At 34.1% G+C, this 27839-nt stretch overlaps 1 protein-coding gene across 9 annotated transcripts in view; it reads right to left on the bottom strand.

The window, feature by feature from the left end:
• The window catches only part of RhoGAP19D (Rho GTPase activating protein at 19D), a 74571-nt gene that overhangs the window by 39619 nt on the left and 7113 nt on the right, over positions 1 to 27839 (bottom strand). For all 9 annotated transcript variants that reach the window (XM_065318220.1, XM_065318209.1, XM_065318212.1 and 6 more), the window contains exon 2: positions 20121 to 20180. In XM_065318220.1, the coding sequence (XP_065174292.1) occupies positions 20121 to 20174 (54 nt within the window). In that variant the 5' untranslated portion in view covers positions 20175 to 20180. The remainder of the gene's footprint in view (positions 1 to 20120; positions 20181 to 27839) is intronic.

Genomic DNA, 27839 nt, shown 5'->3' with positions numbered 1-27839 from the left:
GCCGCCGCGCACAAGATTAATAATAGTAATAAGCCGGCAATGAAGCACTTTAAATGCCCGGCAAAGCATCTATCTCGCGCCGGGGTGAGAGAGGCGGCGCCGCATTGTAATACTCATTACCAAGATACGAATCGAAATTGAATTATAAAATAATAAAAATGTGATTATTATGACAAATGCCGCGATGACGTCGGCCGCTCTCGCATGCATGTTGGCTGCATTCAATTGCGATGCACGGAATATAAGTAATAAAAATAAAAATGGATTAAATGAAGTGCACGACGATGCGAGGCAGGATACAACAATGAGTTGTTTTGTATGTTGTTGCATGGAAGAACGTGTTTATATTGGGCGAACGTCACAGCTCCGCCCTTTCGCATTTGCCTTGTCTTATCCCGGAGTTTTATCCGATTGCTTATCATCGGAGTGAGTGTTATTGCTTTTCTAGATTTTTCTTATTTAAATTGAGTACATAAATATACAATACATTACGATAAATAATTTTTTACTATATATATCAGTACTGAAACAGTTTTTAATGTTTTTTTTTTCGAAAAAAAAATGAAATTTTATCTTTTCATTGAAATTACTCTAAAACTAATTAATTTATGTAATTAACTTCTTCACAAATCTACTCAGAATTAAATTCTAAGTTTAATAGTGTAAATATTTTATCGATTGGAATTTTAAAGTAAAAGTTACGCATCAATTTGTATGAATTCTTAAAAATAATGAATTTTCCAACTTTAATTGTTCATAACTTTCTCAAAAATTATCTGACACATAAAATCTTGGAAATACTAGATGCAAATTTTAAATCACAATATATTTTTCAAACAATCGCAATTTTAGCATTATTACTTTACGAGAAATTAGCAAAAACCAATTTGCAACATGAAAAATAAATATAAATAAATTTAATTTTAAATATTGTGTCCCACATACAACAATATTATTTACCGCAAACAAATCCACTATGGCACTGATTTATTGTTGAATTAAACAATTAGAAACCAATTTCATTTTCTAGACAATGCGCTATATGATGGGTATTCAATCATCGCTTGTCCATGCAAGATGAAACCGAACCGGTAAAGATCCTCTCCGATACGAAAGTGAGTGTCGAGCAAACAAACAAACACGAAATAAAGCGACCCGTAAGTGGCGGGTAACGACTTGTGCGGCAAATTGAAAGTCGTCGTCAATTTCTATGTCATCGTATATTAATAAAAGCGCTTCGAATCATCATAAACGTGGCGGTGATTTTATAAATAGAAATCGATATTTTATTAATACAAATGCAAGCCATCAGCTGCAGCAGTGATGCGCTTCATAAAACTGTTTATTGAATAAAAAGGGTTGGATTAAAGTAAAAATTACTTCAACAACATAAAAGTTAATAATATCAGCTGTACAAATAAAATCCGATCCAATTCTGCAGCAGAATAATTCGTAATTCGTAATGAAACGAATATAAACAGTCGTTTTGTGCGGATATCGAGCCTGAAACGATTCAATGAAGTCGGCTCATGAACAATTTATAACACGCACGTTTATTCGTCGATCGTGGCCGACTGAGAAAAACAAAAAAAGAAGAGTTGAACTTTAACTGAAAGCTTCAAGTTCATGTTTTTCATCGGCTCGCGAGTAAAAAAGTTAACGCGTAAAATACAGAGCTCACCTCTTAACGCGTAGGTATATATTCTGGTATAACGTATACAGAACGTAAAATTACAAAAGAAGAAAGACTGCTCGAACGTCAGCATGTGCACAGCGAATGTAAACGGTGTATCTGTGCGCGGGGTGATTTGTCCGCGGTATAGCTATATATTTAAACTGATGCGAAGCCAACAATAAGCAATTGTATAATAAAGTGTAAACCTGTAAACTGTTGGGAGCTTGGGCAGAGTCCGATCGAGTTGAAATCGATCGCGCGGTCGAGTATTTTGCGGGAGAGGGCTTTGAATGATTGAATTTTAAACATGCCACCACGTCACGTCAGTCAAGCGTTGGAAGAGACGCGTGTAAGCGATGTAAATACAAAAGACGCAAAAGTGTAGCAATTGTATTCGCAATGACAACGATGTAAATGCAAATCCATGGTGATATTATATATGCGAAGAGGTTTTTGTTTGGTTGTGACGCTTTCACGCAAAAACCACTCAATGAATTTTAATAAATTTTCGTATACAGTTAATTTAAAACACGGAAATGAAAATAGGCTACGTTTTGTCGCAAAAATATTACGAGAAGGGTGTTAAATAAGGGGTGAAAATTGGTATAGAGATTCTATCCTAGTTATAGTTATATAAATCAAATCCAGATGGCGCTAATATGCAATATTCAAATTTTTCATTTTTTTCATATTAAATTTGAGAACTTTATGAACAAATTTCACGAAAATTACAAAAAAAAATTAGTTAAGCTACTTTTTTTATTAAATCCATCTAAAATGTATAATGTGTATATTGGGTTGTCTAAAACATTCAACCTTTACCATCAGCACGATTCTAAAATATAAAAACACACAAAACTAAAAGTTAAAAGCAATTTCACCGAATAACGATCCCAATCAATCAAAATCAAAGAAGATAAAACACAAACTTTACAACAGCGCATCCTATAATGATGTATAGCCGGCGTGTGCACGATTAAAGTCGAATTTTATGCTCGCAATAAACCCGCGAAGCGAAATCTTCCGAGAATGTCGCCGTGTATGTTAATGTGTGTGCGATCGAGTGAAAATACACATGTTCAACAAAGTTACCACGGTGTATTAAAGAGCGATTAATAATATTCATCAAACCAAAGTTACATCAAATGGAAAATCTATGCAATTTAGCAAACGCAACAACCTTTCCAAATCCATTCCGCGTGTAATTTACGGCGAACTCGCGCGCCCGATGCAAATAACAATTAACCCGCACGCCCCCCGTAGCAGGAAATTGATTAAAATCGTCGCATGCCCACGATGTTTACCTAAAAGTGCAAAACAAAACCAACACACATATAGCTGACTGTGAAAGATACCATACCTTACTCTGCCAGCCAGCCAGTCAGCGCGCGCGGCCATAATATGTGTAGGTAATAAATTGTAATTTGACCCCGTGACACACGTGCCATCGCCGTGCGCCGTACGCTGTCGCTAATTGATCTCGCATAGCGTAATGACGCTAATTACTCTCTCTCAGCGAGTAACGCGAGCGCGACCAGAGACTGAGAGCATGACGAATTGTATAAATAATCCACCAACACCAGCCTCACAGGATTAGTACCTGGTTCAATTTAGTGAGAATTAAAAAAAACTAACACGATGAGAAAGTTTGATGTTGTGCAGAACACGCGAATTAATTTTGGCACGACGCACAAATATGGAGAGTGTTCAAAGTGCGAAATAAGACATCACAGTAAATTTGAAATTAGATACATAAATTTCTACTTGCGTGTAAGTTTAATTTTGTGTGCCATCTTAGTTCGCGTCGAGTTACGGTTATTTTATGAATGAACGCACAGCGCGAAACTTAATAAAGCGTGCACGTATAGGCGACTAATGAACGCAATAACTGTAGATATAAATGTCAAAATGTCACAAGAAGGTTTTAATTATGTGCCCTCACATGCACACCAGCGACGAACCCACACGAAACCAGCACGTAATCGGTGGTACGCAAGCACATAATCTAAATAATCTAAATTAATTAAGGTTTACGATGTGCTTATTACGTGCACATATTTTTCGCCCACCTGCATACTAATTGAAGAGAAATTAGTGGAGAATGATAATGGGTTTACCGCCCAAGGGCTGTAAAATGTGTCTTAAATCGTAAAATTTTGTTTGTGGTTATAGATTATGATTTTGATGTTTCCCAAGGCGGTAATATGATTTTATATGCGAATTTGTTTGTTTGTGACGCTTTCACGTATAAACCACTTGACAAATTTTGGTAAATTTTTGTTTAGAGATATTTAAGATCAAAGAAAAGGACATGGGATACTTTTTGTTCCAGAAATATAACTTTAAAAGCGAAAAATATGACCTGAAAGTAGATTTGCAGATTTAATGATAGTTCTAGTTACCTAACTCAAATCCAGATGGCGCAACAGTGCATAAATAGCATTTCTTATAGCTTTACATTAAAAGTGACTATTTTATTAGCAAATTAAGCACAAAAGATGTCTAAGAAACAAAAAAAACTAATTAATTTAGCATAATTAATTACTTTTTATTAAAATTTACGCAGACAAAGTCACAAAACCTATTTCTTTACTGCAAGAAATAAAATTTGGCAAAATATTTATTTACTACATGTTGTTCAGGAGGTAAACACCCGCCGGCCGCATAATAAGTCAATAAAAAAGCGATTTATCAAAAAAGTACGCCACACGCAGTCGCAGATAAACGAATTCGCAGATCGAGTACACGTTATTTTTCCACAGGGTACGTTAAAATGCTAAGCGATTCGAAATCACATCCGTCACAGTGCAACGAAAGCGAAATATATCTTGTCAAGAGTAAATACGCGTATATAAAGTGTTTCACACGGTTTCCAAATTTAAACCGAGCGTAAAAAAAAAGTAAAAACAAAAATTTAAACTCATTAAAACCTATATAAAAACATACAGAATATTTAGAGTTAATATTTTAATATGTTGTTTAAAATATTCTTAAACAAAATGTGAATTTATTTTAATATCACTTGGTATATTGAAATGTTGAATATGAAAAATGAAAGAAACGCGTCGAGTCTTGTTTTCGGTGTGGCTGAACCCATCACGTTAATGTTGGCCACGTGAAGTTATGAGCAACGACAAAAACAAAATAAAAATAAAAAACGAAAACGAAAGGCTCATATGCCTCACAATTCGCGAGTTAGCGACTTTGCAAATTATATTCATTCACCGTGAAGAAAATCCCAAACATGGGTTCAACTTATAATTTTGTCTTGTCGTTTGAGATTTGCATTAATTAACATAAAACATCAAATAAACACACATAGAAAATACCCAAATTCTTTCCCATAGAATACACATTTTAAGTATTTGTATTTTAAGGATATATGCATTTATAAAACCGGATGACAGTAAAGTTAAGATGCGCTGCTCACGCTCGGTGGTCATAAAGCGCCCGCTAACAAAAATCCAGCGCGGAAAAGAAGAAGGAAAGCACGGCGCGCGCGCTTTCACTTAATTAATTATAACATGAAGAAACAATGGCGTAATAAATAAACATTTCTGTAGCTGAATACATCGTGCTGAAGACGAATGAAGATAATTAACATGATATTCATCAGCGTTTATTAGTATAGCCGCATAAATATATGCATCATAAAACGGACAAATAAATAAATACGATAGTAAAACTGTAAAGTGTTTGCAATTGCTATTTTTATTGCGCATTACATTTAATTTGATTATAATTAAATTAAACACCCACCGCATCCGGGCGCGAGTGTGTATGCCGTTGTGTTTACCATTTACGCCATGTGTGAGAATATATATTTACAAAACTAGAGTTTCGTAAAGTTTCATTGATGATCTGATAGTTTATTTTTATAAAATCTGCATTACTATAAGTTATCCTAATAAAAAAATAATAGAATTGAATAAAAATTTTGAATGATGAATAAAATTCAATTCGTAGATTTAACCTAGGCAACCAAACATACACACCACAATAATCTTATTTTTTATTTTATTCATAATTGGCTTATAAAACACCCGAAAAAGGTCAGAGGCTTAAGTGAAATAAAGTAGGTAAGTACTAAATCGAAAGTAAGGCCCAAAAACGTATTAAGTTTTGAAGCTTTTCGACTTTTGGCACGTCGCTTATTTATGTGTTTGCAGGCGTGTGTATGAAATATTTAAATTGGCTGCAGCGTGTAACGGCGTGTAAACGAATGGCGCATGCGACGGCGGCGGCGAAAGATAAAGACCAAGAAAACAAGAACAAAAAGCGAGGAATTTAACACCTCGATGCATACGAGTATTATCGAATGTCGGCACAAATATGGAAAAATGCTTTCACCTTTTCTTTTTTGTGCATACGAGTAGTGCTGTTCAGCATGTTGATTAGTTTAATAATTCTGTGAGCCGAATAAAAAATAATTCGATACTATTTAAATATATAAATATAATTTGGTAAAACAACACCTTTTACTTTTTTATTTTAAAACTAGCTTTTGCCCGCGACTTCGTCCCGGTAGTATTTAATAAAAATGTAATTCGTTTTTACTCTCCTGTTCTAGACATATGAGTAGTATGTGTCAATTCTATCAATAAGATTCGCTATTTTATTTTAAAGAAATTAATTATTATAAAGAATTGCAAATAATGCATTTCAGCGCGCCATCTCGGATTCTACTATTTAACTATAATTATGATTGAATCGCAATGCCAACTTTTATGATATACAAAAAGGCTGTCTTTTGGGTTTTCCCAGTAATTATTCGAATTTTTCCCGCCGTAAAAACTATCCTTGGACTTTAACGAACATTTTAAAAAAGGAATTGGCCAAATTGGTCTAGGCGTTGTTGAGTTATGCGCTTACCAACAAATTTTGCGATTCATTTTTATATTATAGAAGATATAAATATAATTTCGTAAAACTGCACATTTTACTTTTTATTTCGGAAATAATATTTTGCTACTATAAAATAATTGCAAAGCAAAACATTTTTGAAAGTAAAATATCAGCACATTCCCCTTTTACTGTTTGTAAGCACAAAGGGTTTCCACCCTTCATACCCTTAAGCTGTTTGAAATGTCGTCATCTGTAGCAGATGGAAAAAAGAACGAGTGCAGTTTACGAGTACAAGATGCAAAAAGAAACTTTGTATTAGTCATCGGAACGGAAGCTTTCGCAAAAAGGTGAACAACACAAAAGATGCAAAAAGAATTGCAAGAACAGAAATAAGGGTCCCAAGTGGTGAAAAATTCCCCAGAGAAATTACAGATGCAACTACAGGGTAGAATACTATGTGTTTTGAATTTATAATCAGTCCTGGGATTTAAAATTGACTTTATTTGGATATGATTACCATAAATAGCTATATTTGCCTTTGATTGATAAGAGAACCTAATGTCAGATTAAAATATAAAATTATAAACCCATGAGTCACTCTATATCCTGATTAATACATACACTCAATCTAAACCCTAAAAAGTGACTAGAGACTAGACTAGATATCAGATACTAAATATTCTAATATGAAAAGATGCAAACCTAGCCTTCTGTAACGACGTGATGCCATCAGACACACGACCACATCATTCAACCTCCAACAAGAAGCAAGAACCCCTCAAGCGATACTTTACTTCTCATTCAACCCTCCAGTTTAGTCTTTGTGCAACGACAGCAAACTCAACCAGCTTTCATTCATCTCCCACAGATATGTACCAGCCACGTAAAGAGATGCGCTGTGCTGTACCCAACAGAGCAAGAGAAGACAAAAAAATCCCATCCCTCACAGACACTCGCGGTGATGAAAAGCTCAGTGAGCTTCAAACTGCTGTTTGAAGCGGTGCAGTGAGCAAGCAAGCAGGAAACCCCGAGGCGCATAAAGTGCGCAAAGTGTCCGAGAGTACAATGAGAGCACGTACTCGTACATTGCACAGAGAGAAAAAGTCTGGCGTTTGCAAACGTTTGTTAGGGTTAGAGTGACGGAAGAAGGAGGAGGGTGCAATCGAATGCAAAAATATAGACAATATATACAGAGTGTTAAAAACTCACCCTTACACCCATCATATCGTCATCCACATCAAAAAAATCCAAAGAAAAACTAACCTAAAACAAACAAAATACAAAAATTATTTTTTTATCAAAAGAAAACACTCTGTATATAAATGTAGAGAATTGAGCCGTCACCCCACACACCCCTAACACAATATACACCGCCCTGAGACCCCCTGGGGCAATTCCCAGATTCGTTTCGAGTATAAAATATCCTTCTCACACTTCCAGCTCTGAGTATGTTCATGATTACACCGATTTTCATCTCTCGTTATCCAACTATGTGCAATACACTAACGGGATTCGGTGGCGCAGTCAACCCTCGCCCTTTTGTACTCCAGCCCGCGAGGCGTGCATTATGCACCGCCGCCGTTCGACAATGTCCAACAACACATTACTACAAAACTCCCCAATATTAAAGCCGACGCGTGCGTGTGTGACTAGTGCAAAATTATGGAAATTCCCATCGAGGACAATACATTCCATTTCTAGAGTATACAATGCACGTGAAAAGCCAAGTCAGACCAACGCGTTACGAATGCGAAATTTATGAGCTTCCCTTAATAATTTGTACAAATAGGAATTCAACTGGCTACAAATTGGTGTGAAATATTTGTCGAATTATTATTAGTAACAGTTGACGTGCACATGTATTTAGGAATACTACTCGTGGAAATTGTAGTGAACATGTGACAAAATACCAATCGATTATGTGCCAATGCGGCGGGCCATTCAATTAGTGCTCCTTCCCCTTTATCGACACAGTGTAACCTTATTATGTAGCATGTTGCTTTCACAACGAGTTTATTTACTAATGTGATGAAATGATACGATTTATGACACACAATGCTTTATTAATACATAAGTGATTCATGTCAATGCATCTTTATATTGAATATAGGTCAATACCCTTTGATATCATGAAAAATGAAGAATTTATTAAATAAATATCTCGAAAGGAGATTTTTCGATAAGTAACGTAGGTAACAATGAAATAGTTGAGTGAAATGATCACTATTCTTCTAGTTTTCAATTATATTAACAAAAATCATGCATTTTGGAGCATAGTTTAGCAGAAGAAGGCAAAAATGCACCGAAATTTTCGGTTTCTTTCTGATATTTTGTTTTGTTTCCTCCAAATCAATTTTACAGGTAATTTAGCAGCTTTTTTGACCAAATATGATAATAAAAAATTGTCTAATGTGTTTAAAATACTAACAAAAATATTTGAATTTATGAGAAACTAGCTTTTGCCCGCGACTTCGCCTCGGTAGAGTTTAATAAAAATGTAATTCCTTTTTACTCTCTTGTGCAAGACATAGTACGAGTATGTGTCAATTCAATCAATAAGATTCGCAATTTTATTTAAAAAAAATTAATTATATAAAGAATTGCTAATACTGCACTTCAGCGCGCCATCTCGGATTACACTATTTAACTATAACTATGAATGAATCTCAATGCCAACTTTTATTCTATAAAAAAGGGCTGTCTTTAGGATTTTCCCGACAATTATTCAAATTTTTCTCGCCGTAAAAACCATCCTTGGATTTTAACAAACATTAAAAAAAAATGAATTGGCCAAATTGGTCTTGGCGTTGTTGAGTTATGCGCTTATCAACAGATTTTGCGATTCATTTTTATATTATAAATTAAAAAATATACTTATATTGAAAAAAATTACCTACAATTAATCAGAGAAAAATATAACTGAATATAAAGGTTGGAAATTGTTGTTTCCAACCTTTATTTGCTCCCAAAAAAACCCACCGCCTTAAACACACATTAAATTTCCGTTTACGATATACCCTGATAATATTATACATTACCTATCTCTCCACTTCACATTCAAATGTGTATGAACCACTGAAATACCCAACATTAAAATTCAAACGCTGACGTTACGCAATAGAATCGCAATAAACTTCTATAATAAGCAAGCATAAACAACGTACCTACTTTCCGAACAAAATTCAAATCGGCGCATGCCGAATACAATGTGACATTAAAACTGGCGTTGTCTGCTGCGCAAGCCGAACACAACGCAACGTGAGCTTATAAATAAAAACGGTAGTCTCATTATTTTAACTTTCAAATATATCGCCAGCATCCACATCCAGCGTGATATTCAATAAAACACATAACTTTCCACTTTTATATAGGCTTTAGGCTTTAGTAAACTCTTGTATTGCATGCTTGTGCATAAAATGTTTCAGTCGCTTATAAAAGGTTTGTAACTCTGGTTTTTTTGCGCTGCATCTTGTAGATATTTACATTTAACATTTTCAACCAGCAACGGCAGGCAGCAGCATGAATATTTTAGTAATGTCGAAAAGAACGTGAGTTATGCGTTGCACGCTGTCGACGACGTCGTGTGGTGTTTATGGTATGGTATGGATTTTTAAGTGTCACAAGATCGCCGAGACGAGATTACCATTATTGCCCAACAAATCGAAGCGCATTGTTCGTGCGTCCATTTTTTGCGTGTCTTCGGCGTGCTTCGCGAATGTCGCACGTCGCTTAATTACCTCTTATCGGACGCGTACAATCTCCAATCTTGTCGATACAATGCTTATTACTTTGTTACATTCATCAGACTATAAAAAAATCCGATCCGATGAAAAAAATTAAAAATAAAAATAAAATTGATAGTGATTTAAACTGAATCTAAAGCTTGACGCTGACGATCAAGGGTAGGTGGGTGGACAGAGTTATTGCGTTGGTCAGTAGAGAAACCAGCCGGTGTTAATGAAGATCCGAGCCGAAGTGAATGAAGGAAACGACGCGCACAAAGTTCGCTGAATTCGCATGCGATGAGAAAAAGCGTTGGCGCAAATGGTTCTGGCTTTTTGCGCTCACACACGCACGCAGAGACGCAGAAGAAGTCATTGCAATTTTCCATTCTTATTCGTATATTCGCAGAGGAGGTATACGAACCAGAAGAGATGCAACATGAACAAAGACTGCACCGGCAATAAAACTTTGTGTTTAAAACGCTTCATTTGCGAACAATTTAGCGACGGCGAGATGGAAAAAAAGTGGCACGATGTTATCATTAAACGACCAATATGCGCACGGGTAATTTTTCTGTCCAGGATACAATAAACAATGACGATGGCTCACGATTGCCCAAGCTTTATGGATTTTTTTGTACCCGTTTAATTTACGAGAAGACTGGGGAATTACATTTTGCGAATAAAAAAGTGAAAATTGACGTAAAACACAAAAAAACTAATAAATTTAAAACTCCACTTTCTACTGCTATTGATTAAAATATTACATTAATCTTTTTTATTAATAATAAATTTAGAAATTCGTTAAAACTTAAAAATTTGAGTCATTTTATAAAAAAATTTAAAAAGTCAACTTTAAATGTTTATAACTTTTTATGTAATAATCAGATTAATATAAAACTTGGTATATAAATAAACAATTTAATCCTAAATAAATTTCTGAAAGAATTATAATTTTACCGCGAATAGTTTTCGAGAAATTAATTAAAACAAAAATAAAATTTTCCGTGAATACAAAAAAACGTTAAAATTTCTAACCTGGTAGGCGAAAAACATTAATTCCAACTACTGTACGCCGTGCAACCGCAGCCTTCGTGATTATTAACTTATTCTCATTTCTCAATTCTCCGCAATGATAATAATAATCGCCGAACGCGCCTACACTTCCTACAATGCGTCTCGCTTCGCACTCATTACCGGCTGCCGATTATTAACTTCTCCTAGCGCATTATTAATGTTATTATTTATCGGCCGCTATTATTAACAGTCTTATATGGCTTTAATGCACGCCATCAATGCATTTGTTTTATTGTACCGAAAAGATAGCGCCCGCAAATTATACCGTTCGTCATATTGTAGAAAATTCGCATCAACCAACACAAAGTAAAGTAAAATAGACTTCTAAATGACTCAGAACCGATTCGATTTGATGATACAAATGAGAAGCACACAAAGTGATCAACAAACAACAACAACATCACCATCATCAACAATAGCGTATGAGAACTTTCGCTTTCGCGCGGATTTTTTTTTTGCGTTAAGCGCGCATTGTTCGCACATTTTGTGATTTAGATTCGAGATCAAAGAGATGTGCGATCCAAGCAAAATCTCTAATTTCACCGCGGGCATGAGATTTTTTTCGTTGTTGTTGTTCTTCTTTCATCACTTCATCATCACTAGTAGAGTAGCCTTTGAAACCGACAAAGCGGTGTGTAATTAAAGTTTCATTTGAAATCTTAAAAAAATGCGATTGACATCAAACGCATTTTCACTGCCACTGCAGTGTGTTGTGTGCCAGTGTGATGCTATCATTATCGCGCGGGAATTAATTATAATTTAATCTCGTATGCACATCGACACATCGCGCGCGTTTTAATGAAGAACGAAGCGAGCGCATCAACGGCGCAACAAAGCAAAAAAAGCGCCGTTATTTAACGGATTTCCGGGATGACGTTTCGAAAGTAGAGGTAGCGCTGCGCTTTTCGGAACGTGTCGATATCATTCCGCATGCATGCCACACATCACACGCACGTACCAGGTGTGTGCACACACACACAAACTCGCATACAAAGTGTTTTTTGTTAATATTTGTAAGTGGCACGTAGTTTTTATCATTCGGTGTGTCGGTTGTAAATTTTCTGGCGCCTAAATTCCTTCAAATATTATAAATGCAAATGGATGTTTGTTTGTGTCGCTTTCACGCAAAATCCATTCAAGCAATTTTGATAAATTTTAGTATAAAGAGAGTTTTGGCCAAGGAAAAGCAAATAAACTATTTTTTATCGCTAAAATATAACCTAAAGGGTGTAAAATCAAAGATGAAGTTGATCCTGATATTCAATCATAAATATATTTATAAAATTCAAACCGAGATGGCGTTAGAATAGATTATAAGCATTTCTCATTGTTTTAAAACTTGAATTCAGCATTTTTTCACGAATTTCGCAGATAATTGATCAAAAAACAGAAAATAATTAATTAGATTAATTTTTGTTAAAATTTACGCATACAAATTCAATAAATTCACAGTAAAAACCCTATCATCCCAGGATGTTAATGTTTTCGATCAAATTTATCAGAAATGAACCAATGAGGATATCCTAGTAACAGCAGATGATTTTTATACGCAGATTCGCATGCATAAAAATACTCGTACTGTTCAACAAGCGCGATAATTTCCCGAGCACTTTGCGCGTGGGCGTAGATTCTATTTTGGTTTCACACCCATAATAAGCTCTTCGCCGCGCTTCGCGAAGAAACACATCCACCTATATTCTGTATAGCTTGTTTTCTCGTCTCTTCTGTATCCAAAACACAAAGTGTTCCAATTTTGCACACAAACAACGTCAAAACTTCTACCTGTGAAATTTATTATTTTATGATGTGAACACTCTGTATGCATACGAATTTCAATGCCTTAAATGTGCACAACAACTCATGTGCATATTGTGCACGTGCAACAAGCATAAATGCGCGATTTTTACGTGTTCCGCAACAAGTCAGGAATATGCATTAGCATTACCATTACCATTACATTACCTCTCTCTGATGATGACTATATCTAGTCGTATCTAGAAAATGCGGAAAATGCTGAATAAAATATTTCAGATTTATTTTATTAACTAGCTTTGGCTCGGGACTTCGCCCTCGTTGGGGTTTAATAGAAATGAAATTCGTTTTTTACTCTCTTGTTCTAGACTTAGGGTAAAACACCCAATCGTTGGCACTCCTCCAATTATTGGCACTTTATGTTTTAATTCGAAAAAACAAGGAAACCATAGATAATTCAAGTTTGATATGCATTAAATTGTACAATAGTATATTTTTTCTGTTCAAATTTGACTACACTGTTCCAATAACTAATATGGCGATTTAGATACAACAGCGGATATTTTGTGTTTGTGATTTGGTGTAGTTATTTTGTTTTTTTCTTAAGGTGAGACCTTTTTTAATCATTGTATATCGCAGCTATTCGGCTAATAGATACTTTTGAATTAATTTGATATGCTTAATTACACGTTTAGGCAATAGATTCAAAGATTATTTCCTGAATATATCTTTTATCACATTGATTTATTACATGTGCCAACATATGGATCAAGAATTTATCAAAATCCTATTCTTGGCACCCGTGCCAATAACTAAAAGCTAATTATTGGCAGTAGTGCCCATAATAGAATATTGAGTGCTAATATTGTTTTTTTTTATTCATTTAGATCATGATCATGATAGTCATATTAGAACTAACAAAAGTTAACAATAACAGAAATTAACTTAATGTTACTTTTGGTTCTAGAACACTGCGAACTAGGTAGGGTATAAAATAGGGATGTTGAGTATTTGTTTTTAAGTAGGTTCATAATCCGACTCATTAATATTTTGTTGGTGGTTAAGCATAAATGTTAAAAGATCTCAAGGATAGCCATTTAAGTACTGATAAAGTGAAACTAGTAGCTTGAATATGAAAAAGTGTTTATGTTAGGCATAAAAATTGAATTACAAAATATTTTTATGCACATTTTAAATACCTACTATAAGATAGATTACTTATGTAAATAAATGCAGATATTTAATTAATAAAATATTGCTTTAATTATACGTTAAGTAAGTATTTTCAACTTTATTGATAGATAGGTACCTACATATCTCCTACTTGAACTACATGCCAATAATTAGACGAGTAGGGGCCAATATTGAGATTTTCTATGCCAATAATAGGATTTTCTGCAGTCTTTTGGATTTTGAGCATATGTTTATTTATTATTATTCAATCACTTATAAACTGTTATAAAAAACAAAGATTAAAGTATTTTCTTTGATTTTGTCACATGTTTTGTTTATTAACTAATGTAAATGGGATTTTATGACAATATAATTCCAGACTGACATGCAGTTCTCTCTTAGAGTGCCAATGATTGGGTACTTTACCCTAATATGTGTCAATTCTATCAATAAGATTTGCAATTTAATTTTAAAGAAATTGATGATATAAAAAATTGTTAATAATGCACTTTAGCGCGCCATCTCGAATTCAACTATTTAACTATAACTATGATTGAATCTCAATGCCAAATTTTATCTTATAGAAAAGGGTTGTCTTTAGGGTTTTCCCGGCAATTATTCTATTTTTTCTCGCTGTAAAAACCATCCTAGGACTTTAACGAACATTTAAAAAAAAGAATTGGCCAAATTGGTCAAGGCGTTGTTGAGTTATGCACTTTCCAACAGATTTTACGATTCATTTTTAAATTATAAATTTACGTGTGAGTGCAGAAAACCAAAACACTCCATATAACTTGATGTGGTATATGTGTGTCCCCTTTTATGATTCGTTAGCACTTAGCTTGTATTGAATGGCCCTTTTTGTAACATAATGCCTCTCGCCGTCAATGCTAAATATAGTGTGAATTGTGCCGAGCGCGAGTGGTGTTTGCACAGATTACAGTGTTGTACACGACGCGCAATCCAGGTCGCACCCCATGAATCATTTCCTAAACAGGATGCAAATACAATTTCATGTTTACACGATCATTAGATGTACCATTTTATATTTAAATTTAGATTAAGTATGTGCAATGCTTGAATAGTCGTCTGTTACTTGCGAGGTTTGAATCATGCAAGCTCGCGTCAAAATAATTTTATCTTAATTAAAATGTGGCCAATGAGCAAATATTTTCTAGACAGGCGCGAGTGTCACGAGACAAATATGTGGTTTGATTCAGGATCAGCCAAGTCAAGTAAAGCCAAGTGTAGAGCGGATCATAGAGCCAAGATATTTCTGTTTTATATAGTCACGGTGAACTTATGAGTAATAAATGAATATTTATAGTTATTAACGGATAACTTTAAAACCAATAAGTGTTTATTTATAATTTCTTCGAAAATCTATTCTGGATTAAATTCTGCATTAATAAACGTATCAAAATACATGACAACCTAATTTAATCAAAAGTTATAAATAAATTTAATCCAATTTAAACTTTTTTCAGAAGAAATTGCAATTTAAATTGGTTATAACTTTTTGTAGAGTAAATTAATTAAAAATAACTATATATCAATAAGTGTAGAATGTGTTTCAAAATCAACGTTTGAAGGAATTGCGACTTTAGAGTTAATAATTTACGAATTATTCATTAATTATCAAAATATAAGCAAAATAATTTCTGATGAAATCATAATATGAATGTTGTAATTACAGTAGAATCCGTTTAGTATGACTCCGCCTATAATGACCAACCGGTTATTATGACGTAATTACACAAGAAATTTGGTTTTCATATAATATTCTTTATCATTTTACAAAACGCTTTGTATGACGTCCGCTTATTATGACGTGTTTGTCAGTTCCCTTTGATGTCATTATAAACGGACTCTATTGTATTACTAAATAACTGGAAAATCAACAAACAATTCTTAATTTTTACTGGACAAAATAAATCTATAATAAATTCCAAATCTATTAATATACAAATGTTATCAAAAATAACCTTTAATCAAAAGTTACAGTTCAATTTGTATGATTTTTCAGTTTTTTTTCTTCACAAAACTATCTTTAAATATTAATAACTTTTAGTACAAGGCCACTATAAACAAATTCTTAATGAAATTATACGTAGAATTTAATTCTAATACAGCGTGAGAAACAATTTTCATTTTATCGCAATTACTTTCCGAGTAATTAATTAATAACTAAAAAATTTCAATTTTGAAAAAATAAATTTCTCATAATTTTGTTAATTTCAATTTAATTCGAGGCTTTTTACCTTCTGCAATATATAAGTAACAAAATATTAACCTACCTTTCTAAAATCATTAGCACGCAATGAAAACAACATTCTCATACTTATCAAATAAACAATAATTATATCTTGCAATGCATCATATGGAAGTTTTGATCATTAATTCCAATTTCAATTTCTAAACTTCTGTTTCTGCTTCGGTTTCAATTTCCAGAGAGTGCAATTATGACTGCTTGAAATATTCGACAGCCGCAACGCAGTATACGTAAATTAATTTAATTGCTTAATTAACGACGCGATGATGTGCTGCGAGCGACGCGGGCGCCACAATTTCGCCTTCCGACGATAAAAAACACACGCACACACACGAGAAACACATGCGATTGCGATAATAATAATTAATTTGCGCATGCGTCGATGAACTTTAACTACAAAATAGGTCATCATCAAAGTAATCAACAATTAAAACAATAAATTACGAAACAGAGAGATATTTGAGGCAAAATTCGAAGCGAAAAGCGAAATAAGTTCTCGAGAAATACGACGTCCATTAACCGTTTCCGCTTAATTGGTGTTAAAGTTAAACATTTACGCCTGGTTAACTGTTTAACGTGTTTGGCGTCCAGCGGCACTGAGTTATCGTCTATGAAATGTTGCAGAATTGCAGATAACTGTTGCATCGTTTGTGCATTACTGTTTTTCTCGCGTTGGTATACCTTATAGAATGTGCTTTAACATAAATCTATCGGTTAATAGGAAGCTAATATGATGCCACCAAATATGTATATGTACTTATCTATGTTATTTTCACATTTGGTGAAATATAATTAAGTTTGATTTTCCGAAAAAATAAACATCAATTTTAATTGTTTATAACTTTGTTAATAGTAATCCTATAAACAAAATCTTTAGGTAGGTTTATGTAGAATTTAAACAAGAATATATTTATGAAAGAGTCATAATTTTATCGCTAATAGTTTTCAAGTTATTAATTAAAAACTAAAAAATTTAATCCAGAGAGAAAATTTTCTTATTAAAATTAAAATATTTCTGTGAAATAATAAATAACTTGATTTATATTTACAAAGGTTATAGTTAATTTTCGTTAAAAATAATGATTGATGTTTCACATTAACAAGATCTCATTGGAAAGTAATAATTAGAAATCGAAACCTTTAGAAATGATTCTTTTTTCTTAATCAATCAAACCGTAAGTAACAGAAGAAGAAGAAAAAAACACAACACGCAAAAACGTGCAAAGCGATAAGTATCAATCGCTAAACTCCTAAACACTGTTGTTTTATTTTTTGCATCATCGCACAAGCGCGAGAGCAATAATTCGCAAACAATTATCTAGAAAGTGTTAATCGCCTCGATTGATGTTTGCCAATGTTTCGTTTCGCGCGAGGCGTTTAAAATTCGCACTCGTGTAATTAGTTGCCAAAGAAAAAAGCCTGCAGATATTTTTTACATTGCTAAATGGCTTTTAGATGCCATTTCACCAAATCCGCACAACCCACCGAATTTATTGTTACTCGCTGAGTTATTATAGTCGTGAGGTTGCAAAACGCGATAAACCGAATCAAACTTCGAAAGTGCTTAGGTTATTACAAACCGTATGCAAAATTTAATTCGCACTTCTCGATTTCGATGATTTTGATTATCATTTATTTAAACTTTTCGTGACGATGTAGCTGCTGCTCCCTTTATATATATTAAGCGTTTTCTAATCGTTCCACAACCAGAAGATTCCAATTATTCCTTTCTAACGATTTAAAAGTCGAAGCAAAAAATAACCACGCAACAAAGAAAAAAATTATAATGAAGCCCAAAAATGGAATGATATTTTATTTACGTAGGTATTATCTGATTTGAAGTGAAGAATGAGGACCAAATATAAATTTAATTGACACATTAAGGTCACCTACAACTGTAGCGAGCACAATTAAATTCGCAACCGAAAAAATCCGATTGCCGAATTTATTAAGTAAATTATTAATCAATTTATTAATTGGAATAGTAGGACTAGACCAGACCAAACGTCATAAATTAGAAACGTTTTCATGCTAGATTTAACAAGTGAATGAAATTTAACACTTTTAAACTTTCAAAAACAACCAAACAATTAAGTAAATATTTTTACAATTAGCAAGTCAAAAATATTTTCTCCTATGTTACATGATCCTGTAAATAATTCATAATTTAATTTCCGCTTGTGATTTTCAGCCAAACAAACGTTGAATTTAATGTTAATGATAATTAGCGTGCTACCAGAAATGACGAAAATCTTAATATCTCCGATTACGAAACGACGCACATGCGGCGCGTTTAATGGACATAATTAAAGTGCAAATGCATGTACATGTAAATTGTAAATCCTTTCCTCGGCGTGCACTTTGCGCGCGCAAAGAAAAGCCGATACCGATATAAAATTACACGATTTCCATTTCGTTGTGAATTTGTATATTTTATTCGGTCGTGAGTCGAGGGGAGAAAAAGCGCCAAGTGCAACGAACCGCGGAAACAGCTCTCGCGATCCACGTGTTGACGGGACCGAAACCAAACGTCACAACCGCATCTCGCATCGAAATCGTGCATTTCAAGTAAATGATACGATATTCAACACGACACCCGGAAAAAATCTCCAATGCGACGAAATCGAAATGTTCAACTTTCACTTTTTAATTTTGATTGAATCAAAACAAACATAAAACACTTTCGATGCGTGATTAATTCCATCGCGGCTGATAAAGACCACCCCGATCAATTTCCGGCGCGCTGTGCGCTCTTATCACTAAAACACTCAACAACTCGAGAAACGTGTTGAATAAAAATCCATTTGAACTCCGGACGCATAACTAAACCAGAAAAGTTTCACTTTTCTCCCAAAGGGCAGCAATGCAGCGATGATAAATGTTAATTTATGGCACGTAATTTCGGAATTTCGTGAACGTGAAATACGAGCGCAGGAGATAAAAGAAATTACGCCGCATCGTTTAAACGCATCGCAGTCCGGAGTAATTATTGTCACGATTGTGCAACGTGCACTCGAAAGAAAGGTGAAATTGTAAGCATATAAAAATATCAACAACCTGTTTATTGCTTCCACACGTTGAAATTGAAATTGTAGCAATATGTAGCGATATATTTCGTTAAACAATGCCGAAAGCGACTCATTGTAATCTTACCCATTGGATACTTACGAAGAAAGAAAGAAAAAGAAAGATAATTATGAATTATGCTCAGTTTTCTCGATTTATGATCATTGGCCATCAAACGTATAAATTAAATTTTGAAATTTTCGTTTTCAATATAATTTTTTCATGATTTTTGAACCGTCGATTACATACATTACGAGATATGAGCATATCATGCGTTGTAATTGGGTGAAAGTGCACTAAATGTTTTATCAGCGAATCAATGATTCACTTCTCGATTGATTTAAGTAATGCAATTACACTGTCCGCACTCGGTGAGTCGGATACATTTCAGTTATCGGCGATAAATACCCGAATGTTCAATCACCGTGTGATTATCACATAATTGCAGATTAATTTTTCAATTTTCCCACTGGCGCGCAACTTTCTTTTCGGTAATAATACAGCGCAAAGATTTTTATGCTCAAGATTATTGATTTACCTTATTCTGAAGAAACGCATCTTGCTTTTTCGCTTCGCCGTCATCATCAGCCATTTGTGCCTGAAACAAACGCAGAAATATAATATAATTAGGTATTACAATGAAGAGATATAAATTAGGTCAAACATGCGAAGACATTTCGATCGCCCTTTCGTGTCCCAAATAACGAACCGACTCTACCGGTGTGGTGATCTGCGTAGGCTTTGACCTCAAAGTTGTTGGGTTTACGACGCGTCGCGAAATCGCGTAAAACACTCGCGCGCGCGCGCGCCGGAAATTAGGGTGCGTTCTTCGTACGTCCGTGTTTCATAAATTTCGCGTGTCATGCACATAATATGCAAAACACTAAACTAAACCAACATACCAACCACAAAGCAAAAAAATACTACTTGTATTTTATTTTTTATTTTTCAAAAACAAAAAAGTTTATGTCTTATTTTCTTTCCCGCCCAGCGGCGCTTTTTACGAGGACATAAACTTAAATTACACGCGTACAGCCTTAAATAATGCACGACTTCAACATCCCGAAAGGATGCGAACGTCGAGAAGACACAAACCAGAAGACATGTTGCACGGATAGGGTTTGAAAACAGACGTGCAATTACCCTCCAAACGCACACAAATATACAAAACCAGCAGAAATCCACGTCAAAGAAAATCAAAATCATTATAACCAACAGCGAAAAGGCTAAAGAACTTTCCATAAAAAATAAAAACAAAAAATTTATCTTTAAAGTTCAAATACTGCTAGAAAACAACAATTGACATTGACATTATGTACTAAAACACCGCGTGAGATCACTTTTATTCTCTTAACAATACATGACAATAGAAAAAATCTATCCACACAGTAATTTATCAACAAAAGCCTCCGCAAACTGTAATAATTTGTAACATAAAACAAATTTTTATTGTTTTACGCTACTTAAAAATTCAACAATGTTGAAAATAAAAATAAAAACACTTTAATGACACTTCAACTTCTTGCAAGGACAATAAAAATTGGTCGATTGGTGTTGAATTGTTGAAGGAGTAGAAGACGAAGGTTGAAAAATTACAACTCTTGACATGTTATTTGGTTATTTACATCGCTAATTTCGTTATTGTTTGCTGCGCGCGTTCGCGAGTTCGTCGTTCGATAAAAGCCGGCAATGTTGATGTCATTTCTCGGCCGGTCGTGAATAAATTTCGAAAGCGACATTGTTATTGTTATTGTCATCATTACTGTCGTTTTTTGGCGCGTGTGGTTTCTCCAAAAACGTTTTCTTTGTTCAAATAAAAAAGAAAAGAAAAAACAAATTTTTAAAAACTAGGGTGAAATAGTTCTATGCGTGACTTGCAACTATAAAATATATCAGTTTCACATCACAACTCGTAAGAAAATTATAAGTAACAAGTGCGCAATTGCACCACATGAATACAAAAATTATAGGGTAAGTAACCACAAGGTGATTCACCCTTAGTAGAAAGTTTACCACGTGCTACATGTTACACAGCACACATATTAACATAAAAAAAATCTTAAATGTTATAATTTGCAGTCGGGTCCATTGTGCGCATATTGTTTTGACGTTCCTCACGTGACTGATGATGACTACGCATGACATGTTTAATCTGTTGTGTGTTTGCTCTCGCACGTGTCCCGAAAGTACGAAGAATAAATTTAATGCGCGATTTACATTCGCATTCGGCGTGCATTTCGGTATCGTCATCGTAATCAGACATCTACATAATGGCACTTGATGTAAACTTAAACACTCGGCATCAAGGACAACAACGTTGTGTGTTCGGCTGAATGCCGACGTTGTTTATGCCACTTTGTTGTGCGCTGCGAAATGTATTAATATTGTGAGCGGCGAATAATAACGCGAGCAGCGCGCAAGAAAAAAACTTAATTACTATTCAAGATCACGCATCGCCCCGCTGTGAAGTGAGTGAGTTTAAATGGGTTTCAACGATCAGAGTTATTTGTTTCAGAACGAATAAAAACAACAAATTATATTTGTATTTATAGTTGCGGCAACTTTACTAGATACTTGATATTAAAATATTATTTGTATTTTTAGTTATTTTTGAATAACTCGAAAAGTTATTTATTTATTTTAGAAATTTCTTCGAAAATTAATTGAGTATTAAATGCTACATCTATTTATGGAAGTGTTATATTGATAAGAATTTTTAATAACAAATTACAAAGCAATTTAGATTAAATTTATGATTATTTAAGAAAAATCAAATAAAATCGATTACAACTTATTAAATAATTAACTAATTATTGTATGCAACCCACAAAACAGCGTTTTAACTTACTCCCAATGTGAATTAGATTGTTTGTGACGCTTTCACGCAAAAACCATTGAAACAATTTTGATGAATTTTGGAATAAAGATATTTATGACCATGAAGAAGCAAATAAGCAAATTTTTGTTGCAAAAATATAACTGAAAAAGTGCAAAATAAAGAATTAAAGTCAGTAGGAAGATTCAACCACTGATATAGTTACATAATAGAAACCCAGATGGCGCCAAAGTGCTTTAGTCTTTTATTTCTTAAAATTAAAATTGAGCATCAACAAACAGGAAAGTAATTAGTTGAAAATCTGCATGTATAGATTCCTGAGCAAAAGTAGATATGAAATAAAAGAGCCGCAACTATACATAATTTATTTACCATGCAGATAGTTAAACTATTTGCAAAAATCAAGCAAATTAATTTCAATTCACCACATTCATTGCGCAAGTCGAAACAAAGTTGCACTCGCATCGCATCGCCTCGCATTGCATTGCAATTTGCACAGGCTGCGCACATTTCTGAGATAAAAACAGAAGTGCGAGACACCCGAGCCGGCTGCGAAATGTGCAGACTCCGCGCGTAAATTATTATCCGCGACGCGCGCGCATATCTCGCGCGCCCATTCCCCTATTAATTTCAGCAACGCATTAGAACACTCGATGAAAATCCTATTATCGGCGGCGCGGATATTAATGCCGCTGCAAATCGCTAAATTCGTAATTTACAATTCGCGCGCGTTGCGTGCAATCGACGCGCCGATAAAACAAAACACGTGAAAAAAAGGCAGCGAACGCTACGCGAAATGCCAATACAAGCGTGGATGGAAGAGGAATATTGCAAAATGTTCACAGGTTGCAGAGGCTGATAGCGCACAGATGGGATAATTTACGGCGACCGTAATGGTTTTAATGTGAAGCGGCTCTCGCCAAAATCACGCGAATTTAATCAGTGATGTTTATTTGTTCATAAAACAAGCGCCTTTCTAAAATTTAACTACTATTGGCTGTATTAATGTGTACTTAGTAATAGTAATATTATTGAGCCCTTTAACAAACAAAAAAAAACATTTTTACGGCAGGTTTACTGTAGAAATATGAATTTTATAGTTCTACTGAGGATAAATTACTTTGTTATACTGTCCAATGATTAAAAAACCATAAAAAAATTATTTTATAATGTTTTTCTTAAAATATCATTGCACTAATGCAAAAAATGTGACTTTTATCTTTTTTGTCAAACAAATTAATTTTCCCTAATAATAACTACATTTTTTGTCGCACTAGTGCAAAAAATATATCTTTGTAGCATTGGCATAGAAAATGATGTTTTTATTCAATTACATCAAAAAATTAAGCTTTACCACTGCAAATGTACCTCTATCCGCAAGAAATTACTAAATAAATCAATGTCATCGGTGAATGCAATAACTTTTTCGCCTCTTTTAACATCAAATTGAAAGCCCATCTAATTGAAAGTACTAGAAATCAGAAATCTATATGTATCTTCAGCAATAAAATGGCAAAGCGATAAAAGTGCAAGGTGCACGTTCCCAATCCGTATGAAAATATAAAATTGATGTGCGAAAGATTTCGCTGCACGCTGAAATTCTATGGGAATTGATTGAATGCAACATTAACGTCGGATGCATTCGGCAGCCACGACGAAATTAATGCATACGCCAAACTATTTTATTCCATAAAATTCTACAAAGTGTGCAAAACCAGCAACAAAGTAAAAAAAACAACAATTTATTTAACCGTTGTGAAATTAATTAATAAAATTAAAATTGTTAATTATTCAACTTCCCGTTTCATAACGCATTATATTATTTTATCAACCAAAAAGAAATTTTACTTATATGCACATATAATTTATACTCAACACAACAAGCCGAGGATTACGGGATGTCGCGGTCTTTGGAAATTAATTTAGGCAAATAAAATACGCGCGACTTCCTCTTGCGCAAACACCTGGTGGCTGCTGCCGCTGCCATCCGCGTTAATAAACGCACGATATAAAATTACCGTTCGCCACCCGGGCGCGCTGCTGCACAGCCGTAAACCCAATAAACCATATCGATTAATATAAATATAAAAGACGTCTGCGTGCCGCGGAACAAACGCACAAGGTACCGTAATCGCATGCAAACACACCGCAAAGACGACCGAGACGAGATTTCTATAGATAACAGCTATAATTCAACAATGCACCACAAACTACTCAAGACTCAAGCTGTAGGCATGTAGATAAATCGACGGCGAGTCGGGAGAAAAAAATATTGTTAAGTGCATTAGTTGAGTAAGTACTCGTATCTGCGTTGAGCATACTTTGTAGTCGTAATTTAACGGATGTTTGATGTGAATGAAAAATAATACAATTTTGATTACGTTGTGGGACACAATCATGCTTTCGAGAGTAGATACTTCATTTTAAATCGATTAATTAACTACTCAGGGTCGGATATTATCGGTATCATCATGTAAATTACACAATATTGCATCATAGTTGCAAATTTTGCTGCATCACTTATTATAAAGTGGATTTTTTAAGTTTTTAAGGACCTATTGTCTTTTAATTTTATTTTAAAGAGCTGATAAATGCTAATAATGCACTTAAGCGCCATTTGGATTCAAATTACACAACTATAACTATGATTAAATCAGCATATTAATTTTCATCCCTTATTTCCAACCCATACAATTATATTTTCGAGACAAAAAGCAACTTATATGCTTTTCCTAGCTCCAAAATATATTTTTATTAAATTTTATCAAAATTGTTTGCGTAGTTTTTGCAGGAAAGCGTCACAAACAAACAAAAACAAATTAAAATTCTTAATAAATCATCGCATGTCTAAAACTGTAGGATTTATCACATTTCTGTCAATGCAATGATTTAAAAAAATCTATCTCAGTTTATCATTAATGATACATGACACAAACTCATGCACAACATAATCAAACGCAGCGCAGCCAATAAAAACGAAACATAAATTGCATTTGATCACACATACACACCCATACTCACATATCACGACACCACAGCTGGTTTTCAGCGCACGTTGAGACCGAATGTTTATTAGATAGCAATTACCCAGTAAATAATTTCTAATCGGCGCGCCACACTCAAAACAAGATATATTTCAATATTTCTTATTCCGTCACGTATTAATTTGCCCTCCTGCACTTGCATGCACGTAGTAAAGTGCAGCGCACAATAATCGATATTAATATATTGTTCGCATTAATTAACGTCCGCGCGCTGTGGCTCGGTTTGATATTTTTCGCACGTTCGCGAATCGATTTGTAACACGAAATTGAATTTATGCACGATTAAATTGCATGTGCCGTTTGCCATTAATCGTGTGAGCGCTTGTGCAATCATATATAGCCAGCGAGTGCGAGTGCTAGGTGGAAAAACGAGCGTTAAACTAAAAGCACACTTTTTGCATTAATTATTGCGATAGGTTAGTTACTAATTAGTCATGTATGAGTCAATTATGGTTCTTTTTGTTAATTAATGCGTAGCGCAAGAAATACTTTCAGGAAAATTGCCTTTTTGCTAAACTAATCGCAGTTAAGTGGAAAATGGATAAGATTTTATTAACTAGGGATCAAAGAAAGCAATATTGAATGCATAATAAAATTAATACCTCTTTAGCTTAAAACTTAAATTGGATACTTAATAAAAATTTTAAAAATCTCTTCTTATTAGTTGAAAAAATTAAAATTATATTAAAAAAACTTGTTACTTTATTAATATTAATAATTAATATTATAAATATACTAATTCTTAGACTATAAACAACCACAAAATCAAAAATTATTGTTATTAAACCTCAAAATGAACTTTTTTCACTCTTTTTCAACAAAAAAATGCACAAAATTTTAATTTAAAATAAATAATTCTTAGTAAAATATTACCTGGTAAATATTATTATAGTAAAGTTTTGTATTCTTGAGTCCCTTCAACTGTCCCAACCATTATAATATATTATTTGAATTAGATTAAGATAAGACTCGCTGACAACTCCTGCGCTTCACGTCATTCTTCTCCGGCGTGCTCTGCGCTTTGCACAAAGCTTAAAAGCATTATTAATATTCCGAGACGTATTCGAGTGTTATGTTGCATTAAGTTGCATTATTACACAATAATCATTTATTATCGCGTCAGACCACGTCGACAAACACACACAAGGCAAGAAGCCTTACGTCTTGTGCCCGCGGAGCTTGTCTAGCTGCTGCTGCTGCTGGACTAGAGACCAGAAGCATTATGATAATTTGATAATAGATAATGCTTTTGTAATGGATATAATCTCTTTACAACCTCTGCGCCACGCTTCTCTTCGCGCCAGCAAACAACAAAACACACCAAACGTTCCTGCATGTATTGCTTTGGGTAAGTGAACTGCAGTAGTCGCAGTCGCGCAGGAAGTATTTTCATAAACACGCCGTGTGTATTTGCATACGATGCACAGGCGCGCCCGGTAGCTAAAAATAAAAAGCGTACGGTTTTCTCACGTTCACACGTAATCTGCATGCGGAGATACCAGCACACGCGGAGGGTCGCAACTGTCCCATTAAATGGCTCATAAACGAGCGGCGTATCAACGCGCGCATCACTAACGATATTATGTTTCACAAAGCGAGATATTCCAACTGGATGCGGATACTGCAAGCGTTGAAAACATTAGGAAAAGAATACGTAGTGCAATATTATGTCATTACTATGCTTATTCGTCAAATCCTAACTGCTAACTAATGTAATAAACGTGATTTTGAGTTGTTTTGTTTGTTTGCTACGCTTTCACGCGGAAACCACGGAAGTCATTTTCATCAATTTTGACATGGAGGTAGTTTTTACCATGGAAAAGCAAATAGGCAACTTTTTACCGCAAAAATTTAAGTGGAAAATGGTAAAATAAGGAAGGAAAGTTGAAAAAGATAATTACTGATAGTTATATAATTATATAATTCTAATCCAGATGGCGCTAAATTATTAGCAATTTTCATGACTTAAAAATAAAATTAAGAAATTTTAGACAAAATCAATAATTTACTTAGAAATCGTGATAAGAAAATGAAAAAGCAACCGGAACATACAGATAATGATATAACACTATTTTTTTAAATAAATTTTACTATTCCTAGAACTATGCCGCCATAATTTATAATATTATATATTTAGACTTTCCTAATCCATTTCTAATTAAATTAGCAAAGGTGTGTCACAACACCTCTAATCATCCATTCGTCACATTATCGAAAAGCGCCTCAATAAATAACGCACGCTAATAAATGACGCAATTAAAAACAATAACAATCAATAACGTCCGACATCGAGACAAACCTGTTGACTGCTCACCGAACGCCTGAATAAGTTATAAATCTATCTCGACTATCAGCTAGGCGCTCTGCACTCTACAGG

This window comes from Atheta coriaria, unplaced genomic scaffold (genome assembly GCF_025399875.1).
Source record: "Atheta coriaria isolate IRGN ID8LTWV9N9 unplaced genomic scaffold, Caltech_Dcor_3.1 hic_scaffold_3_pilon, whole genome shotgun sequence".
Lineage (NCBI taxonomy): Eukaryota > Metazoa > Arthropoda > Insecta > Coleoptera > Staphylinidae > Dalotia > Dalotia coriaria.
Note: the sequence above shows the minus strand (reverse complement) of the source record. Positions and strands in the feature narration are given on the sequence as shown.